General features: G+C 47.6%; 2 protein-coding genes and 2 pseudogenes across 2 annotated transcripts in view; 2 read left to right on the plus strand and 2 right to left on the minus strand.

Moving 5' to 3' along the window:
• The first annotated feature begins 837 nt into the window (after positions 1-837).
• On the plus strand, positions 838-5,048 carry LOC101072362 (cellular retinoic acid-binding protein 2-like). Its single transcript, XM_003976151.3, has 4 exons — positions 838-1,138; positions 3,586-3,764; positions 4,219-4,335; positions 4,607-5,048. Exons 1-4 carry the CDS (start codon positions 1,057-1,059, stop codon positions 4,655-4,657), a joined length of 429 nt encoding a protein of 142 aa, XP_003976200.1. The 5' UTR covers positions 838-1,056; the 3' UTR covers positions 4,658-5,048.
• A 4,665-nt stretch (positions 5,049-9,713) lies between these two features.
• Positions 9,714-16,064, plus strand: LOC115250390 (polyhomeotic-like protein 1; annotated as a pseudogene).
• Positions 16,065-16,224: 160 nt separating this feature from the next.
• LOC115250379 (tyrosine-protein kinase STYK1-like) lies at positions 16,225-19,702 on the minus strand (annotated as a pseudogene).
• Positions 19,703-20,590: 888 nt separating this feature from the next.
• Positions 20,591-21,739, minus strand: part of LOC105418228 (ADAMTS-like protein 4) — a 20,306-nt gene continuing 19,157 nt past the window's right edge. The window contains 6 exon segments of the mRNA XM_029838555.1: positions 20,591-20,900; positions 20,996-21,089; positions 21,230-21,346; positions 21,416-21,438; positions 21,441-21,560; positions 21,656-21,723. Of these exon segments, the coding sequence (XP_029694415.1) occupies positions 20,851-20,900; positions 20,996-21,089; positions 21,230-21,346; positions 21,416-21,438; positions 21,441-21,560; positions 21,656-21,723 (472 nt within the window). The 3' untranslated portion in view covers positions 20,591-20,850.

The following is a 21,739-nucleotide window of genomic DNA, read 5'->3' on the forward strand; positions in this document are numbered from 1 at the left end:
GTGTGTGCGCGCCCGTGCGTAAACGCGCATCTCCAGGCTGCAGCTCTGTCGGGCGGCCCCCACATAGATGAGGGCTTTCCCGGTTTACCTCGCGCTAATTCACCGTGGAGGGTAGCGGATGGGATCATCCATCAAGAGTCAATAGTCGTTGGCGGCTTTGTCCCGCTGTTATCCATCATCGGCGTGTGCGTGCGCACGCACACTGGGTGTTTGCGTGCTTGCTCTTGGCAGCTACCTCCGACCCCGCGGGCCCCTGACCCTGCCACGACGCCCCCCTTCTCCCCTTTCTTCCTTCTGAGCAGCAGGAGGCCAACCTGCGCAGATCCCACCTCTTATTTTAATCTCCTGCCCCTCTCTCACGGGTTCAACCCCCCCTGCTGCCCCCCCAGACCCGGTTAAATGGATACCCACCGTTAGAGGCCAGAAGCTGTATCCCATTACCACCGCTTTTATTTTTATGACACAAGAGGCTGCTGGTGAACTTGGCCTATATGCCGCTCTCTCTTCACCTCACAACCCTCCCTCCCTCCCTCTCCCCCTCTCGCTCTCTCAAATTGGGAAACCTGCTCTGTAATCACATCTAACATCATCCCTGCATCAGCAATTAAGAGGCTGCAAAATCAGTCAAATGCGCTGCAGGAAGACTTTACGCGCCACGGCGTGAGCCATAAAAGGTCCCCGAGTTCTAATCCTTTTTTATTTAAACCTGCTCCCTCAGATGGCAGTAAACTTGATTGTGATTCTGACATGGTGCCACGGGGCGTGGCCAGAATGAGGGACGGTAGAATGTGCCGCAGGCTGCCGGCGTGCGGGGTGTGTCCACACGTATGTCCCATTCATTCGGAGCGCAGACGCCCCCGACGCGCTCTGGCACAGCGGCGAGATAAGAGGAGAGCGCGCATTGACAGTCCGTCAGTCATCCCCTGGAGTACAGAGGTGTAAGATTTGCTTTGAGCCATCCGTCACGGAGAGCTGATTCCTGGGAGAGAGCGACGCGCCCGTGCACGTTGGGACCTGACAGCTCACCCACTTTATTCCGCAACATTAAAACCTGCCATGGAGAGAAAAGTCCCTAATTTCGCCGGAACTTGGGAGATGAAGAGTTCGGAAAACTTCGACGAACTCCTAAAAAAGTTAGGTAAGTGAGACAAAAAATGGTAATAAATTAAAGAAATGGGCCCAAGTCCCTGTCGGTTGGGACGCTGACTGTTATGCTGCGGTTCCGTGTGAAGCTTTTATTTGTGTGTAATGACACAGATCCGACGTGTCAGCTCAAACTGTAGCTTTCTCAGCACATTATAGGTCAAAGGCTCCGCTGTGCCCGCGGACCAGCGGCGATCGCCCTCTATACCACATGGGCAGGGGGTCTTTGTGATTCCGCAGAACCCAAAATTCAGGTCTTGGCCCCCAGCCAGCACCGCACCCCTTTCCCCCCCTTCTCTGTATCTCCGAACACAATAGAGACAACAGGCAGCACATCTGTCTGTGTCTGATTCTGTGTGTGTGTGTGTGTGTGTGTGTGTGTGTGTGTGTGTGTGTGTGTGTGTGTGTGTGTGTGTGTCGAAAAAAACCGTTATGGCATTATGTAGTGCAGTACAGTCACATTTGACAATCATGGAACATGACAAACACCTGCCTCTCAAATTTAACAGTTTTATCTCACTCTGCTCGCCTGTCTCTCTTTGTGTGTGTGTGTGTGTGTGTGTGTGTGTGAGAGAGAGAGAGAGAGCGAGAGAGAGAAAGAGAGCGTGTTCAGTCTTTACTAAAAAGTTACCATCAGAAGAGAATGCATGTCTAAAACTTCCATCACAATATAAGAATACAGACCCCCCCCCCCCCCCCCACACACACACTCACACACGTTAACACAACAGCACAACCAATAGTTTCATAGAGAGCCAAAGCCCAGCCGTGCGCTTCCCTCCATCCTCTCTTCCTGTCCTGTCCTATTCCAGCATCCCTCCGTGTACCAAATGCTTCCTCTGCCCTTTGCTTTTTGACCTCTGACCCTGACCTTCTGTCTGTCTCCCTAAGTGTGGTTCCTCGTGTGACCATTTCTAATGAATTTAGGGATTCCGGTCTGCCCTCAGACGTGCACCTCTGGGCTTCTCTGATGGTCCGCAGACTCACATCTGCTCTTCTGTTGGAATTTCGTGTTTTTTGTTTGTTTGCTTCTTTTAAGACCAATTACTTTTAAAATCTGCTTTTTAAGAGTTAACAACTGGAATCTGTGGCCGCCTGACTTACAGGGCTGTAGGCTCCTATATGTTCTGCATGACAAAATACGGGTGATGAAAACACGTCCACATTATAGGAAAAAATAAACGGAGGGGCTTTTGTTTTTGTTTTTAATGTTTACCAAGGAAATAATAAAATCGAATGAATAGATAATCTGATTGGAAATATAAGATGCATCTTTAACATTTTTCTAAGCAAAAAGGAAAATCTGTGGAAAACCACAATCAACAGAATGGAGGCAGAGCTCCTTGCATTACTGGATCCCACCACTAGAGGTGGCTCGCGTGCTGCTTTTCATTACTGCATGATGCAGCGAAAGGAAAAAATGATTTAATTCCCGGTTTTATGCGATGCTCTAAACAAACCTTGATGGGTAACAATAACTGGCATCTTTGGAGTTTAACCTCCTGGATGATAATCGCATTTTTGTGGCGGGATTCGGCTGAATCTCACTGCAAATTGCTCTAATCGACCAGGCGCAGGGCTATTGTTGTCACACACATCATTCTATTATAACTGCAACTCCAACTGTAGCTGTGCGTTGACGCGCACGGGCACTGACGGGCACTCCGCGGACCCCGTGGAGAAAAACCTCCCAGCTGTTACTAAAAATATCCCTCACAGAAAATACCATTTAAATTTCATGCAGGGTTCAAATTGCTTTATTAAAATGTTTTTCTTTAATAAGCAGCGCTTCAAACGGGTATTATAAGAATGCGAACCCGGGATTTTCCCTGCACGTCATGTTTGTGAGAGCTCCCATTTTATTGCGCCGGCTGCGTGCGCGTGTCCAACCCAGCGCGGCCTGGACGGCCCCCAGCTCGCTCCGAGTGACTGTGCGTTTCAGTGCGTGTATATATTTACTCTTGGTGACGGTGGGGAATGTGGCAAGAGGTGAGAAGTTGCGAAATCCAACTCGAGAGCAGACACAACACTGAGGGGCTCGCACCACACCCTCCCCTCGCGCTTGGACGCGCGCTCTCCACGCACCACCCGCGGACCCGCGGCCCCTCTGGCGCTCCCGGGCTCATCCTCGTCCCCTGTCGTTTCCAGCAGTGTGTCGCGCAGCAGAGAAACATATTTAAGAGTCTATCTCACTGCTAGGAGGAGAATAAGAAAGCTGATTGTGTTGCAGGAGCGTCGGGGTGAAGCTGAGGGCAAATGTGCGCGCTCATCACGTGACCTAACTGTTTTCTCTGGCACGGAGCTGCTGTGGTGCTCAGGCTGCCGCCCACGTTCTGTTCCAGCGTTGAATGATTCAAAACTGACCTGATTTCCCCAGTTTCTCACAGAGAGCAAACCAGAAATGTCTGTTCTCTGTCTCCTCTCTCACCTGTTTGGTTGAAGGTGTGAACGTGATGATGCGCGTGATCGCAGTGAAGGCGGCGTCCAAGCCGCTGGTGGAGATCACGCAGGATGGGGAGACCCTGTCCATTAAAACCTCCACAACCGTGCGCACCACCCACATCACCTTCACTGTGGGACAAGAGTTTAACGAGGCCACGGTGGACGGACGTCCTTGCACAGTACGCACACGCACGCACGCACACACACGGAGGCTTGTGTTCTCTACACATGCATGCACACAAAAACATGCAGATTACATCAATCTATTTAATCTGGCTTTCATCCTATGTGGCCCGATTGTATATCTTTACCACTCCCCTGGTCTCTAAAGGCCTATCGTGCTACAATACGCTCCTTCACACTCCTCACACCCTCTCTCGACTTCCCGTCTTCCCTCCGTTCCCATTTGTTGCCCTTTCCTGCCCTCTGCCCCTCCCTAATTCTCCCTCATACTTTCCATTTTTCCCTAAATTGCCTCTGCTCGGCCGTCTCCAAGGCAAACACAAGCAACCAAACACTGTTCCAATCCATCAGATCAGCCAAAGTTTTGGGGTCAGCCGGCTCCACCTTTCTTGTCTTTGGCATCCACCAGACAAAAAGCCCAGCAGTGAAGGGGATGTTCTCTAATTTCAGAGTTTTCCGCGTTGGGAAACCGACAGCAAGATTAGCTGTGATCAGACTTTGCTGAAGGGAGAAGGACCTAAGACGTCCTGGACCAGGGAGCTCACCAATGACGGCCAGCTGATCCTGGTAAAGCACACAAACGAACCACCAGCAAGAAAAGCTGACCGAGATCACACTAATTATAGAGCTCAGATAGGGATTTATGGCCTCAATGCACTTAACCACTAGTTAACTCAGGTCACATGACCCAGACGCACACAGCAGGAGATGACATCATTGACCAATTCTGACCTTTGCAGGTTAAAATCCTCTAAAATACTGTATTCATCATTCCCAGAATGATTGCACAGGAATGATGACATTGTTGCCACGCTAACGGCGACTCTCCTCTTTCCAGACGATGCGAGCCGACGACGTGGTGTGCACCAGAGTCTACGAGCGGCAATGAGCCGGAGCGCTCCTGCACTTTAGCATCGCTCTCTCCTGCGGCGCTGCAGCCTCGGTGTTTATTCCAGTACTTCCTTTAGCTCCACTCAGCACCATCTACATCTCTGCATCACGTGACGGTCTCCACGCCTCCATCAGTCCTTTTTATATGTAGATTTTTGTTATTGAATTACTGCTTGTTGCATTTGCGTCCAGGCATTTCCTGTCTGAACCACCTGGCTCCACCCTTCTCTTAGCCACGCCCACCCGTTTTCTATCACAACCTACGCTATTTTATATTTATTACTACGCCAGACGTTTGATACAGGACTGCTTTGTGTCTCTTTTATATGAAATATGAACACAGGAAACAAAACGTTCTATTAAAAACAATAAAGTTCAATGTTCCCTGAGTTTGGACCTCGGCTCTTCTTTCCTGAACAAATGTAGGACCAATAAAGGATTTACTATGCCTGTGGTAGTTTGAGTATAGCTGTAGAACATGTCTGCATAAAGGGCTCAGCCTTATTTCAGTCTTTTTGTCAGCTGTCTGGGATAATAATAATTACGTTTCCTGGAAAAAGGTTTCCATTTGAGATTTTCCCTCTGCTTCTCCGCTTCAGTCGTGTGGATCTGCTCATCTTGCAGCTTTTTCTGGCCCTGGCAGCAGAGCGACTGCTACATCAGGGGTTTTTCCCTTTAATGTGCCCTTTATTTAAATTCAAAGTCTGCAAGGTTTAGAAAAGAAGACATGTTTCCTTTTTTAAGTAAGAAAAACACACAAAGTTAATAGTTATAGGTTTTTTAATGTTCTAAAACACATTAAAAATATATACAACGTGGCACAGATGTTTATTTCCCTTATCTCCTCGTACAAATACATATAAGTTCCTCCCTTTAAAGTGCTAAGGCAACAAATTTGACTAGCTGTGTAATGAGAGTGGTTCTGGCACTGTCTCCTAAACTTGTTGAGTTGTGGAATATCTGTTGTCAGGGCAACTAAAAGGGTGATAAGAAAAACAAAGGTCGTCTTGGGCTGCTGATAACGGACCAATCATCATGCGGGGGCGTGTCCTCCACAGCAGGAAATGCCAGTCACAGAATTGCAGGTTCCAGTTGATTGACAGCAGATGTGCTTAACAAGAGAGGAGAGGAAGGAAAAAAGGCCTGATGGGGAAGACGGATGAGCCTGGGTCGCACGCCACCGTCCAACAGTTACAAACCCAGAAGAGATGGATTCTTTCAGGTACTTCATGATTTCATGCCTCTCCTTTTGTCCTGCAGCTGTGCGGAATAACAGTTTGACCTCAATAGCGCCTCCACCTTTCTTTTCTTCCCTAATAAAAGGGCTAAATAACTTTCCCTCCCTCACGGTTTATTGCCCCCTGGGGCAGTAAAAGACAGCTGTCTGGCCCCCTTCAAAAACGCCCCAGGTCTGCGCCGGACCCTCATAAAAAATAAAAAAAAAACGTACATGCACGCACACACACACACACACACACACACACACACACACACACACACACACACACACCACACACACACACACACCAGACTAAAACACACATTCTCAGAACTCTTCACACATACCACCAGACACTCACACCGTACGTGCAGCTCATAAAACACTGTCACAGCTCACCAAAAGGTGAACAGCCAAACAACCCAGTGTGCACAGAAAAAAAAATCACAAGAAGCTCTGAAAAGCAACATCCTGTCCCCACAGGTTGTTGAGAGTGCAACAAGGACCAGGAGAAGCTGCTTGGGATCCCCCCGACACACACACACACACACACCACACACACACACACACACACCACACAACACACACATACGGCTGCATGGCATCCTGACTGCACTTCATCCATCAGAATTAATTGGAGCTCTAAAACCTTTTTAACACGTCTAACGAGCTAAAAGTCGGGCTTGTGTGCGAACGGCTGGGTTTGTGCGCCCCCCGGGGCCGCCGCACAGCCACGCCGACGTCTGACAGATGACTTATGTGCGGGCAAAAGTGTACTCGGGAGTCTATCGCAGGAGTCAGAATGGGTGATTTGCGATCTGGTCGGGGTAATATTACCACGCAGCAGGTCAGGGGCGGCGGAGGGAGACAGCTTGACGAGAGCCATATTTTCAGGGTCGTCCCGATTGCACAAACAGTCGAATTGACAGTGAGATGACAGGTGGGTGTCATTAAACATCCTCCAGAGGTGCCGGCCTGCACAGGCCAATGTGCACATCTCCTCACAACCCACGGGAAGTGCCCCCATCTACTGTGGCAAAAGCAGTCGGACCACCCAGGAACGTCAGAGGCCTGAAACCCTAGTCAAGAATAGTACACATGAAGGCATACCAAACACACACACACACACACACACACACACACACACACACACACACACACACACACACACACACACACGCACATCTCGACCGGTATGGTTCATTCCCAAGGATGATGAACTTGAATTTCACCCCTTTTACCCAAACATAAACACGTAAATCACCACAGACTGAAAAAAAAACCCAAAATGATGCTGTACGAAAGTCAAAAGAGATTTGTTGGCGTATTTTCCTCATGTAAACTGTCGTCCCAGCGGAGAGAATCTCTCAACTCGACATCATTGGTCTTCCCTGAGATTCATCATCTGGAACAGGGGTCTTACTGTAGACCGGAGGCGCGCTGAATGAAGGCTTTGTACAAACCAAGAATGTCATAAAAATCTGGATTACAGACTCTGATGGTGACCTTTGGCCTGATAAAGTAGGGCATACCTTGTTAGGACCCAATCATGAAAGCGCCACCGTGGTTTTTAATTAAAACTTTGGACGCAAGTGGAACGAGACGACTGGAAGGCCCCTCGGACGTTACTGACTGATCGGCTGTCAGGGTTCTGTACACACACGTGCACACGCGCGGTGAAAGCCAGAGAGAGGGAGAGAACGAGGCCTCGGCTTGTAGCCATTGTTCGGCAGGTTTCCCAGGATAAGTGTTTATCTAATTGATATCTGATGCACCAACACTGTTTCCACAGCTGAATCTGCCTCCAGGAATTCATTTTCAGCTTATTTCCTCCTCTAACCTCTGCTCCAGAATGTTCTTGCTCGTCTTTGTCTCGACAGAAGCAATATCCTGATCTGGCTGCTTTTGTTTAGTGATGCCACCGTTGCCAAGGATCCTCAGCGTGGATGAACGAGCCCGGTGCTCAGATTGAAGACAGACAGACATTTCTTCTCTCGCTGGGCACAATTTCGTTAACCATTTCCCCCCATAACAATCCTGGCAAAGGAAAAGGAATGTTGTGACTCATTATCATGCAGGGATGAATATTTAGTTATTTGCTCATAATGCTGGCGTATCAACACATCTCTAGATCACCTCGGATCCACTTTTAATGAAAGTAAAGACCGTATAATGAAGAGGGTTGAAACTTTTGCTACTCGGTCCTCCATCCTGGCAATGCTATCTCCTTTTTGTCTTATCTTAGTGGTCTGGTTATTTTCTCTGAAAGATGAAACAGGACTCACTCTTTAGTGAGTCCCTTTAAAATGACTGATTAACCTGGTAGGTGTCCGCCAAACCACAGTCGCCCCTCACATGCATCTTCCCAATGGCGACGCAGTTAGATTTTTTTAGGAAGTGTTTATTGATCTATAGGTGAAGAATTTATCTACAGATTTTTGAAAGGGGTCACATAAAGGCCTCTGGTGGGCGTTACCTGGTGTGATCTGGCACCATCTGTTATCAGGGCGTCTGTTCCCAACCGGAGATCACACGCGGTTGATACTGGGGAGCTGAAACAGCTGGTAAAGGCTTCATCTGTAGGGTTAGCACAGGCAGACCATCACTCACAACTTTATCATTTAATTGATAAGGTCAATGAGAGCGATAACGAGTATAACTGTCAACAGACACAAGAGGAAACGTTCTTCAACACAAGTGTTTGAAATGTGGATGCCTGCGTCACTGGTTAACCACTACTTGGTCAGCAACCAGATTTCCAGCAACCTTAGTCAGCAGAGCATGAGACTCTTAATCTCAGGGTTGTGGGTTTGAGCCCTGTGATGGGGCAGGTTTTTTCTCTTTCTCGTCAATGTAAATACTGACATAAAAGTGACTTTTAACGTTCTCTTCTGCTGCTTGGTGTCATGATGTAAATCAGTCTGGAGTAATTAAATCCACATTTTCACTAATTTCAGAATCTTTAATATCAGGAGAGCAGATAAGATCCTTGAGAGAGGAGAAAAAAGGAGAAAATATACTGCAAAAGTGGGGAAAGGTAGCAACAACAAGGACACTGATGAAGACCAATGTCAATGGGGCTGTAAATGCAAGATAAATGACTGAGTGTCTGAGGTTAATATCCACTTATAATGATCTTATCTTCCAGCACAATCATAAATCTAAGTTAATGAGGTTCTTCTCATTTCCACTTGTCGCCTTTCCTTGCCAAAGCCACTTTAATCTCTACTCCTGGTGCTTAAAAATAATCCATTCTTTCTTACAAATGTGTGGAGAGTCTAATGCAGAACTGTCATCATTGTATCTGTCAGGCCGTTGAGCAGCGGCGAGGCGATAACTGTTGAAACAGCGACACCCAGTGGTAACAGGTGGAATTGGTAAATAAATAAACGAGGCACCGTCACAAAAACACTTATTTTTGAAACCTGTACAGCATTCAGACGTTTTTACATCCTGCAACCTAAAGGTAAAGCAAGTAATACGATTGAGATAATTGGAAAATTATTTTTTGAGCTTTCATTCTCAGATAATTCCCAGGCATTATAGATCGAGAATTTATGCAGTGACGTTATTAAACATGTGATGTGCACCATGGATTAAATTTCAATGGAAATGTGAAATGTTCAACATGCTAAATAAAGATTTGCGAAATAGCATTTTAGGAGAAGATATGGTACCTAAAACGAGTGGTCACAAACTGGGTCTTCAAATGCCCGAAAAGAAATGACGGCCGTAGTTCTAAATGCTGGCCATTCGCTTCCAGGCCTGTTGGTGGCGCCAACGCACCAAACGTTAATTACCACTAAACACCAAAACTGCAGAGGAAGCAGAGCGAGCGAAAAAGAACAAACACAAAGAAGAAGAAAAGGCGTCGTTAAGGGGCGGGGCTTTGATGGAGGCAAAATATTCGTATTTGTAGCCAAACCTGAGATCTATGGAAAGCGTCTGATCAGTCTGCATTTAAGCAAGGGCCAAGGACAGGTAAACTCACGGCATTTAATGCAAAATAAAGCGGTGACTTGTTGATTGTCAACTTGTAAAAAGCCTGGAGTAAACAGCTAACATTGCTAGTAAGCTAGCCTATATTTCTTTACTAAACGGTGCAAACGTTCTTGTCACGTTCCTTTTGATGTTCGCTGCAAACAGAAAGCCTCTGCATTTTTCCTGCAAGGCACTTATGAATTCAAAACTAACTTTTTTCTTTTCGTGGAAATCAGACTTGCCTATAGCTGGGTTTGTTAACGAGGAGACAATTAGAACAACCAGCTAGTCTCTCTCTTGGTATTCTGAGCTTTCCTCCATGTTGTTCTTTCTCTTCCATTCATCTATCATACTGGCACCTTGTTTGATTGTAAAAACACTGCAGAGATACTAAACACCACGCGTATTAACTTAAAAAAAAGCAAAGCTCAAATGTAGTCTTTGTTAAAAAGTGAATTCAAGTCGTGGGCTGTTTCAATCTGTAGCCGTTTCCATTCTAAACTCAACATTTTAAACACATTTCATTTAGAAGACTTTCCCTAAATGCTGTCTTCCCTTTTAATTAAACGAAAACATTGGCTGTGGCCATTTCTTATGCATTTAATGAATGAATACATTAAAGGTGCATTAAAATATTTTATTGTGCTGGATGGGAGACACTCAGCAGTCACAACTGCTCCAGTTCTGCACATACTCCTGTCATTAAACTGCTTCCTATACTGCTTAAACCTATTAAAATAAAGTGTAGTTTGCCCATGTAAATAAAATCTACCATTGTTCAGATTGTTTCTGAGCTGGCGGTTATTGATTATGTTCCCAGCAGCATTGTGTATCAGCAGCAATTTCTTAAGGTGTTATTTTTGTCTGTTGCAGAACTGATATGGACGCTGGCGACGAACAAAACACAGGCACTACTAATGGAACTTCTCAGACGAGTGGAAACTCTCGGGCGCCCCAAATAGCACACATGTCTCTCTATGAGAGACAAGCTGTACAGGTGGGTGTGGTTATTGAATTGTTGGTTCAGTGCCTTTTAAATCATATGTCATCTACCTTTTAAAGAACAACAGCGATAGATCTGATCTACTATCCTTGATTCAGTCGTTTTATGGCCAAAACAGTCGACAACAGTTGGAGTTTCAAATGACACAAACAGAAGCTCACCATTAAGCCACAACAGTGATTACAACAAAGAGACAGGAAGCTCAATAAAACAATTAAATTAACGACACTGTCAACCATTTTACTGTGACTACCAGCATGTAAAAATGAATTTGACTGGTCTTTCTTGTGATTGTCTAGGCTCTCCAGGCGCTACAAAGACAGCCGAATGCAGCCCAGTACTTCCAACAGCTCATGCTGCAGCAGCAAATCAGCAATGCCCAACTCCAAAACTTGGCTGCTGTGCAACAGGTAACAATGAAATAATGTAAAAGCAAAGTCAAACCCCAGATAAGTCCTTCTCCCCCAACGACTTCATTTTCTCCTTTCAAGGCCACGCTGGCAGCCAGTCGGCAGTCTTCTACAGCAAGCAACAGCAACCCTCAGGCAGCAACTACTGTAAGTTCTTTGTATTTTTATTTAAATAGAGAGCTGTATTTAATAAAAGTTTTATTAAAATGGAATCAATTTCCTCCTCTGCACAGGTCAACCTAAGCACCACTTCTGCTGGAGGCACCATGACGAGCCCCCGTCCCCACGGCCCAGCAACCTCTGCAACGACTACGCTCTCAATCAGTCGGTGCTGCTGGGTGGAAACTCTGCGGGCCAGGGTCAGATGTATCTAAGAGTGAGTGTTGGAGGGAAGCAAATGCTTTCTCTTTTTGTAGCTTTCAATCTTTGAGTTATTGGGTTTTTTTTTTATTAGGCAACATTTTCATGTGAAGATTTTTGTGCTAAATAAAAGGTGTGGTTAGGTCCTCCTATAAGTCATCGACTCTGCTCTACACAGGTCAACCGCTCTCTCCGAGCTCCTCTTGCCTCTCAGCTCATCTTCATGCCCGGCGGTACGGCAACAGCCACCGTAGCAACAGTGGCTCAGACACAGCCCCATCAGCAACAGCAGCAGCAGCAGCAGCAGCATGAAGTTGCTTCACCAAACACGCAGTCTGACAACGATCAGGTCTCAAACCGCTACATTTCAGAGTATGTTATAATTGCTATATGTATAAATTAGACAGCCCAACACGCTCCTGTTATCTTGACCCATCAGGTGCAGAATCTGGCCCTGCACTGTGCCCCCAGAGCGGTTGCAGTGAAATCTGAGTTTCCAGAGAGAAAAGATGCCACCAGCTTTCCTCTTGGTCAGCAGCAGCATCTACAGCAACAACAGCAGGCTTTCAATCAGACATCCCAGCAACAACAGGTGCAGCCACAACGGCAACAGCAAGTGGCCAAAAGTAACTTTACCCAGCAGTCCGCTGGCAGCACCATGGCGGTAAAGACTGGAAACCAGGCTCCCATTAGCGTTACTCCGGCTGCTTCTGTAGCTCCTTCCTCCAACTCCTCTCCAGCACTCCCGCTCTCCCAGCTCCTGCTGTCCTCCTCCGCTGCGCCTGTGATCCTGGTGCCCACCTCAAACGTTCCCACCACTACCCAGGGATACTCCATCGGCCCGGTGACCACGAAAGCCAACATTAACACGCAGACTCTGGTGGTGCAACCCTTGCAGCAAGCCAGCGCTGCGGCGGACAAAGGCCCTGTGCCCATCCAGCCCAAGACAGCCCAGGGTCACCGTTTACCTGCACAGATTCCCCCCCGACACCCAACTCCCATCCTCCCAGCGCCACCCAGCAACGCCCAGGCCGCATCTGCCGGACACAACGCTCCTCACATTCCAGTGCAGCTTGTGGGAGCGAGGCAGGGATTAGCAGCGCAGGCCGTGGCCCTGGCGCAGGTACGAGGAGGCACAGGTCAGGATGGTACAACCAGCGCGAATGTTAATGCAGTTGCCAACACCAACACTACGGTAAGTGACCGATAAAGGGGTCTTTGATGGATAAACCAGAATAAAATAAGCTTTTCTTTGTCTCTTCCTCACATTGACCATTAGATAAAACCGGCTATCGGCTCTTTGAAGAGAAAGTCTGACGGCGACCCAGCGAATGAGATGGCAACAGAGTCCTCAGAGTCTGCTCCAATGGAAGATTCTGCTCCTCCTTTGTCTCCTGCCCCTACAAAGGAGTCAGGTTTGTCGATTTTCTGTCCCCGAATCAAGCATTAGTCACAGCAGGGGTTTGTAATTCGTCTTATTTCATTGTCTCGTTCCCCATCGGTCCTCCGCAGCCCATTCTGCAGCAGCTGCCTTCCCGTCTCCTCCTACCTTGTCCTTGCCTCCCCCCTTGTCGAGAGTTGGCCTGGGCGACAAAGACAGAGCGCCTTTCCCAGGCTGTGGTCAAACCTCAAGTCCTTACTCACCTGATCGAGGGTTTTGTGATCCAAGAGGGGGCCGAGCCCTTCCCTGTGAGTGTCCTGAGGACGGTTGACTTGGGATGGAGTGAAATAAATCCCACAAACGGTTCCTTTCAACTTTTTTTCTTATGTTTTTGACGAGACAGGTTGCTGGTCTCCTCAAAGACAGAGATTTTGCCCTCGCCGGTCGCTCGGAAAACGGACCTGCGTGTGAGCATTGAAACAAGTGTGGTTGCATGACGACATGTGGATCATGCCTGTAATATGTTCTCTTTCTTTTATTTAATCCAGTGTTAAAGTGTGAATATTGTGGGAACCTCGCCCCAGCCAGCCAGTTCAGAGGATCAAAACGGTTCTGTTCCAATACTTGTGCAAAGAGGTAAGCTTCACTCTAAAACACTGCACGGTGAGGACGACAGACGACCGTACGCCTGTATACAATCTGATTTACTGTCATTCACATCATGGAGGTGCCCTTATTTACCCAGGCAGGGTTTCTAAACCAATGGAAACCTAAGATCTGACTTGCCTCCACAAAAATCCCCATTAACACAGTAAATACAGGACAACATCACCAAAGTTGGTGTTTACACTCACTAAAAAGCTTGATGATAGTATGAGCAGATAAGGAGAAATGCAAACAATGGCTGACACAGATGTGTGCGGACGACCAGGCAAGTTCAGCTCAAACTGAGGTATCGTTTAATCGAGTCCCTCCACCGGCCAGCTCCTCCATCGCTGCTGTTTCCAGGCAACTTCCACCGACAGAGACGGAGAAAAGACGAGCTTTTATTGCATCGGGACATTCAACTTGTTCCTGTCTCGCAGGTACAATGTCAGCTGCAGCCAACACTTCAAGAGCAGCAGAGGCAGAACTGCGGCAGCCGCTGCCACGCCCCCCGCCCCCGCCGAGAGCACCGGCAAACGACGCGGCCCCCCTCGCCGGAGTTCCAGTAACGCTTCTAATAAGATCTCAGGCAGGCATCTACTGGTCAAGGTATGAAAGCATCAGCAATTATGGGGTTGGACCACCAATGTTTTTTGCCTTGTCACCACGTAGTTTCTTCTGTATCTGTGCAGTCTAACTCTGAGTCCAGCCGCTCGGAGGACGTATCCAGCGACGGCGAAGAGGAGGAGGATTCTTCTTCGTTGTCCCCAAGCTCTTCGCTCTCCTGCTCGAAACCCGGGCAAGGTGCTCCTCCTGACAGCCCGGCTCCTTGTAACCAAATAGAGGGGTCAAGCTTCCTCTCAGCGACTCCTGCCCAGTGGAGCGTGGAAGAAGTCTGCAGGTTCATCTCCTCGCTTCAAGGTAAGTCGGCGTTCCCGTGAGGAGGTCCACCATCTCTCTCACCTTCGTCTGAAGTCGACCCGCCCGCGTTTGTGTTCAGGCTGCGAGGAGTTGGCGGCTCAGTTCTTGTCGCAGGAAATCGATGGGCAGGCGCTGCTGCTGCTGCGAGAGGAGCATCTCATCTCCACCATGAACATCAAACTGGGTCCCGCCCTCAAGATCTGTGCCTCGATCAACACTTTGCGCGAGTGACGCCAACAAAGCTCCCAAAGGAACGGGGGAGGTTTCGGTCCCCGAGGGAACGTCTGGACCTGCTCGTCTTATTGAGAGGAGACTGATTAGTCTCTGTGAGAATGTTAAAAAACAAAGAGGAGATACGGAGGTCAGTAGTTTACATTGTGGATGTTGAATGTGGGAAAGAGCCCATACGTGCACAGTCCTGGGTGGGTGAACAGCCAGAAGTGCCAGTAGTGTTTATCAAGTTTTTCATCCGTTACTTCAGAGTTGGGTCCAGTCGTACTTGGACAGGAACTTTTTTTTTCTACACCACCTCAGGGGATGAAAAACACCAAGATTTGATCCAAGTGCAGAGTTGCCGCTTCAGTCTCGGCGGTTTCACAAACGTATTGCATTCACTTTAAAGGTAACCACAGTTTTTAATACCAGGAGGCTTATTTAAGGTTATTTTAGGTCACTTCTGAAGCTCAAATTTGGAGTTTGTCTCCAAACCTTCAGTTTCTGCTCACCTCTGGAAAATGACTTGGCTAATCTGCTTAATGAGGCTATTAAGTCTGTTTGCTTTTAAAAGTCCTTAAAGGCTCTAAGGGTTGGTTGGAAATGTCCTATTTTTGTGAAACCTCTGCACTTGTTAAATGTTTGAGTTTAAACCCACTGCGGTGGTGTAGAGACAGAATGGTTAAAAGTCACTGTTCCAACACTTGTGGCTCTAACTGTACGTAGAGGCCTTTGTAAATACCTGTATACTGTAAGTATACGTCAATGAAACTGCAAATATACCAGCGTGCGGTGATCATTGCTGCTCGCTCAGACTGGTCGCCGGCTGGGTTCAACGTCATCCTTTTGCTGTATTTCTAAATGGTGCTGCAACTTTAGTTAAGTCAAGCTTGTTCCACACATGCACGCCAGGAGAGCGATTTAAATATACATCTATCAGCATGTGTGAACGCAGCTAAAGATTCTCCTGCTGTGCGCTGCATGTGTGAAAGGAGTCTTGGATATTTCAGTGTCTTAGTCCTTATTAAACCATTAATGCTGATTCCAGTTCCTTATAACAAAGGTCACTCTTTAACCCAAGTCCATTTCAAGAAACCTTTAGTTTTGTATCTTTACTATTTTTTCTACTATAATTGAAGTTGTTTTTCACGAGTATGATAGTTTTAGTAGCTTTAATCAACCTCACTACCTGAGAATAGGTATTCCACGTGGTTTCCACTAAAGGGCTGAGTGTACGTTTATGCAGTACTCCAATAAAAAAAGTCCCTGTTTCTGGATGCGTCTTCTTTTGACCTCAATGACCTCCACTCACAAATGTGAAGAAAGAGAAAAATCTGTTTAATTCCCGACTCGTATATAAACAGCATAGATACATAAATACATCACAGCTCCTTCATTTGCATAAATTAGTCTGAAATATAACCAGACATGGAATAAGAATCATTCATTTTCATTGTAAACCCACATATTTTGGAACTACAAGTTCACGGTGAAGCGTCTGTGCATTAGTAGGGTTCACACGTACAGCTGTGTCTCCGTCTCCCCAGAGACAAACTGGGTCAATAAAAAGTCTCCTGAGGCTCCATAACTTATCCAGCATAAATCTGCCATTTCAGAATAATACGTAATGTAATAAAATAACTTGTGTTTCCAAAGCTCTCAAACTGAGTCTTGTACAATCTTATTGCACCTCAGTTCTGTGAAAGTGCACCATTGGGGTGTGATGAGGAGAGTAGTGCATTTAAATGGTTTTATTCCGTTGGCACAGAAAAGCACGTGCGCTTCAGAAAACCGTGTAGCTGTTGGTTTCCCCGTAACCTGCCTCCAGCAGATACTGCTCTATGCTCATCTTCTCCGAAGCCTTGATGGCTTTATCCGAGGCGCCCTTCTCCCCTGAGAGGAGTTTGCGGCCCATCTCCACCATGGAGGGTCGATCCAGGTCCTTGAACTGGCAGCAGCTCTTGATGAAGGAGTACCTGAGGAGGAGGAGGAGGGACCAGACTTGAGCCTCCTTTGGTTCATCCACAGCGTTTCCTCAGACACAAGCGAGTACTCACAGCGCGTTGGAGCAGTTAGACGGCCTCTTCAGAGGTTTCCCTCGTTGGTGGAACTGCAGAAGCTCGTTGGCTGGGATCTCTGCGAACGGAGCTTCACCTGGACGGAAGAGGAAAAGGTTCGGACCTCTCTTAGCAGTGGTGGTCATGGCAACGGTTTTATTTCTGTTCAGTGATGAGTGCTTACCTAGTGACACCATTTCGAACAGTAAGATTCCAAAGGACCAGCTGGAAGGAGACAAAATAAGAGTCATTAGAGGCAAAAAGTAACAAAATCATAGTCCGCAAGCATTAGCAGAAGCATCTATTCAGGAGTTCAAGCATCAGCAGAAGCATCTATTCAGGAGTTCAACCCTTTCTAAAGCTAAAGCTCACATGTCGCTGCTCGGACCGGCGGGCCTCTTGGCTAAAATCTCGGGCGCTTGCCATTTCTTCATGCTGGGGTCGTCTCTCCTGGCGGCTCCCTGGTCCTTCCTGCTGTAAACGCCATGCAGGCCCCACAGCTTGGCTGTGAAGTCCCTGCTGACCAGCACGTTGCGGGCGCGCACGTTCCCATGGAGCAGACCTTTACTGTGAAGGAACTCCTGATTGTGGACGGAGAGACAGGTGTCGGGATTAAACACGCCTCCTCCGGACCGACGGAGGAGAGATTAGTAATTAGTGGGAAAACTTGGAAAGTGTTCTGGTAGCAGGGGAAGGGTGCCCTTGAGCAAGGTACCGAACCCACAAATGCTGACTTTGGGCCCTGAAATAAAATCGCGACTCATCCAAGAGTAAGTTCTGCCCATATGTGCAACCGCCCCGTGACCACGAAAGGGATAAAGTGGTCAAGCAGACGAGAAATGAATAAAACAAATCAAACTCTCCTTTGCTCAGCGTGTTCTCTCATTCATTTTTAGGGATTTTAAACTCAAACCTGCGGTCTGAACCAGTTGGAGACGTTGTTTTATATACTGACCAGTGCCGAGGCCACCTGCTTGGCCATGGTAAATATGCGCCTCTCCGTCATCTCACATGGTGGAGTCACATTTTCCTTCAAAAAGCCCCAAAAATACACAAATCTTATTTACTTGTTGGATAAATGCCCCTTTTATATGTGTGGACGTGTGATTTGGACTTTAAAACTCGGGCAGATGGCGGGTGGTACCTCTCTGCATCGCCACAGGAAGCTGAGCAGGTCCCTGTTCTCCAGCTCCTCCATGACCGTCACCAACGGAGCCCGGAGCGACACCACGCCAAGGAGTTCCGGCAGGAAGGGATGCGGACCCAGCTGGGCCAAGAAGGATGCAAAGTTCAGGAAGCTGTGTCTCTCGGTGGCGTTGGCCGTGTCTGGAACAGGCAGAGCGGATCGGCACCGTTACAAACGCCGCGGGATATGAAAAACAACCGCTAAAGTAGCCTTCGCACCATTCAGAACCCGCAGCACCACATTCCTGTTGTCCATACGGGCCCTGTAGAGAGACACGGTGGAGTCGGAGGGCAGGGAGAAGGTGGTGGGCAGGGGGTTGACCAGATTGAAGGATTCTGGAAGCCTCTGACGAGGAAGCTCCCTGGGCTGCACAATGGGAGTGAAACTGGGAGGCTGTGGTGGGGGGGGGCGGCGCCGCCGCAAGGTTTTTGGAGATGTAATTCTCGGGAGGGTGGAAGGTGGCGTAGGACATGGGGACGTCCAGAGCGATGCTCTCGTGCTCCAGGACATTGATACCGGGTGGATCTGCGGAGAGAAAGAAGCCAGGTCATCACCTGTCTCGCTGAGAGCGGCTGATTGGAGCGTTTCGCCTCCAGCTTACGGTCGATGCCGTGCAGCACCCTCCTGTTGGGCGACTTTGAGGCCTTTGGTCGGATGCGGTCGACTTTTTCGGGGCAGAAGCGCAGCAGCAGGATGAAAACGATGGTGACCAGGAAGCTGGCCAGCAGCAGGACGGGCACCACGATGACCTCCTGCTCGTACACGCGGATCTCTGCAGAGCGGACACAGTTGCTGTTGGGCCTGTTTTCTACTGGCGACCCTGGAGGCGCCTGATTGAGACCTACCACAGATCGTATCTCCGTGCTGGCAGCGGTAGTCCGCTTCGGATAACGAAGACATCCTGTCACGGAAAAGACCGAAGGAGATCAGCGTCCACGCGGTCCGATGTGGAAAACACCAGCTGTGTTTTTGTACGTGGTAATAGAGACAGAGAGGACGTGAATAAGGGGATGCACGTCACCTATTGTGCTGGGAACAACAATAACAGGACTCCACACAGAAGGTGTGTGAGTAAATGTGGGATCTGGAACTTCAGGTGTTGATACAGACCCTTAATAACTGCCCTAAACACAGCTCAGCCAAGAAAGATATGTCTTTAATGTTTGTCTTGCTCTGCTGTGTGACGGTACGTCAGAAAGCCGACGGGGAAGTGACGCTGCAGCAACACCAGGAAACTCTTTTTGCAACAGTTCCAACCTGCTGATCTGCATTTTTGGCCACGTATACTTCACACCTGAGGGGTGAACCTTCGCGGTCAAACTCTAAATGAATAATCGATGCCTCTGAGCTGCCGGTCTGTAAATTAAACAGTGAAACAGAAAAGACGGGCTGAGTAAAAGCCTTACCTCGCTGGGTTTTACGCTCAAGAAAAGGAATTTAACAGCTAAATATGAATCCTGGTCCTGTTATTCCGAGTGCATCTTTTCCTTTCTCACACCCTCTCACACTTCATCCTCACAGCTGGATTATAGAGTCCGGCTTCAGTTGGGTTTGTTCCACATCTCCATTGTCGGTTTCTCTCTGGTGATCTGTCAGGCTCTGGGGATCAATGTGCTGCTGTTTATCCACCCGCAGTGTTTTCCTGACTCCACCCTCCTCACACACACACCCCACACACACGCACCTCTGAGCCTCTTCCCTCACGTTTACCTCCTTCCTCCTCTCTGTGCATCTACTCCTCGGTTTAACTGCTTTTGTGCGCGTTAGGTGCAGTCAGTGACCATCTTGCTTCGTCTAGACCGGCTTTTAATCGCGCTGTGGCCATATTTAACTTTAATGTGGACGTGTCACCTGACCTGCCTCCCTCCTCTTTGTGGGTGAAAACTGGTCCTGCCACTCCTTGTCATTTTTAGTCCTTTTGTTTTGTTGGTTACGGTCATGTAGAACTGGTGTGACAGGATCTGCTGCCTTGAAGTATTCAGTCAGGAGGGGAAAAGGCACTTCTATAGAGGCGATTCCCACATTCCTAATTATTCCTGAAGCTTTTTAATTGAATTAACTGTAAGCGTGTTAAATGCAAACAATTAAAACTACATGTCAAGTATCAAGACAGTAGAATTCATAACTTCCTTTTTTTAAATATCAACTGTTGGCTTTGTTATGAAATATAAAACCCTTAAAAACAGAGATGAAAAGTACCCAAATATCAGAACTCTGCTGCAGGAATAAGATAATTATTCATTTTTTAGATAAGTGAACATCCATTAACTTCAGACTGTCAAATATTCAGCATTTGTTATGCATATTTTGATGTTTACAACCGCTTACAATCACATTAGTACGTCATGATAAACATAGTGTATGTAAATCTCACAATTGGCTGTTCTGAGTTCAATGCTAATGCTATTTCAGTGCTAACATGCCGTCCTCTGCAATATGCCACATGACAGATGCAGTCTGGTACCATCAGTGTGAGCACATGAAGACTAAAATGCAGAGTAACACTATATGCATGTGATTTGCAAGTATGATAAAAACCTGACGAGACAAAGGTGTTACAGCCCACACTTGCTCTTTTATTTGTCAATAAAGTTGAGAACAATGTTAAGCAATGTATAAAACTGCATGACAGCATGATTCTAATATTTAACAGGCTAGATATTTAGTCAAAATTAACGTAAAAGGCACAATATTACCAGTCCTACAGTATTTTAGGTCTTTTTTGGAACACGGCAAAGGCTGCGTTGTTTCACAGGGGCACAACAATTTGCGTTTAAAGGCGGCAAATTCCCGTTCACATTATTTCTTTTCCTGGTCACAGTTTGGCAGCTGAGTTGTTGGGCCGAGGTCCCAACCACTTCTCCCCTGAAAGACAGAACCAAATCAGCCCAAATGCGCCATGAATTTAAACGGAGATGGTACCGTTGTTAAAGAGAATATGAATGATTCTGTCTCCTCACCGATGCAGTGAGCCAACAGCTCAAATCTGTCCGATCCAAAAAAGATCTCGGGGCTTCCGTTCCGGTGGTACACCAACAGGGGGAAGCCAAAGGCCTGCGAAGGTTATACAGCCCGAGAAAATAGTCCAGTTAAAAGGTTCAACAGATTCACCTAAAGTAATAACGTATGAAACTGAGGTTCAGCATCTTTCTGGCTTTCCTGGCGTGTGATAACAACGTTGCTGGACGACTGACCCCGTAGTCCAGAGCCTTCTGTGTGGCGTCTTTCAGCTTGTCTTTGATCTCCTTGGAGGCGGCCGTCTCCAGCGCATCTTTGATCACGCCGTCAGACAATCCCGCTTTCTTGGCTGCCTGGGCACACACAAGAAAAGCCTCACTTATTAACCTCTCCAAATAGAACCAGGCGGGACCAGTTGGCACCTCCGCCAACGATGCGGCTTCGTGATGTCCTTGTCCTCGCTCCAGATCCGTCTCCACAGCTCCCGGGACACCTGCTCCACCAGCTTGTCTCCTCCTTTCTCCTGTTCTTGCACCGCTGTCACAAAGCGCATCGCCGACAGAGAGCCTGGGCAAACAGCCAAAGATTATAACTTCAGCAGCCCGAACTGCTGATCCACACCTGATCGTGTCAGTTGATCTCACTGGATCAGATTCATGTACCTTTTTTGAACATGACCTCAAAGGGATCAGCAGGAGCTTGCAAAGGAACATCAAAATACTGCTGCACGCTTCAGGTCCTTGGTC

Source organism: Takifugu rubripes, chromosome 7 (genome assembly GCF_901000725.2).
Source record: "Takifugu rubripes chromosome 7, fTakRub1.2, whole genome shotgun sequence".
NCBI classification, from domain to species: domain Eukaryota; kingdom Metazoa; phylum Chordata; class Actinopteri; order Tetraodontiformes; family Tetraodontidae; genus Takifugu; species Takifugu rubripes.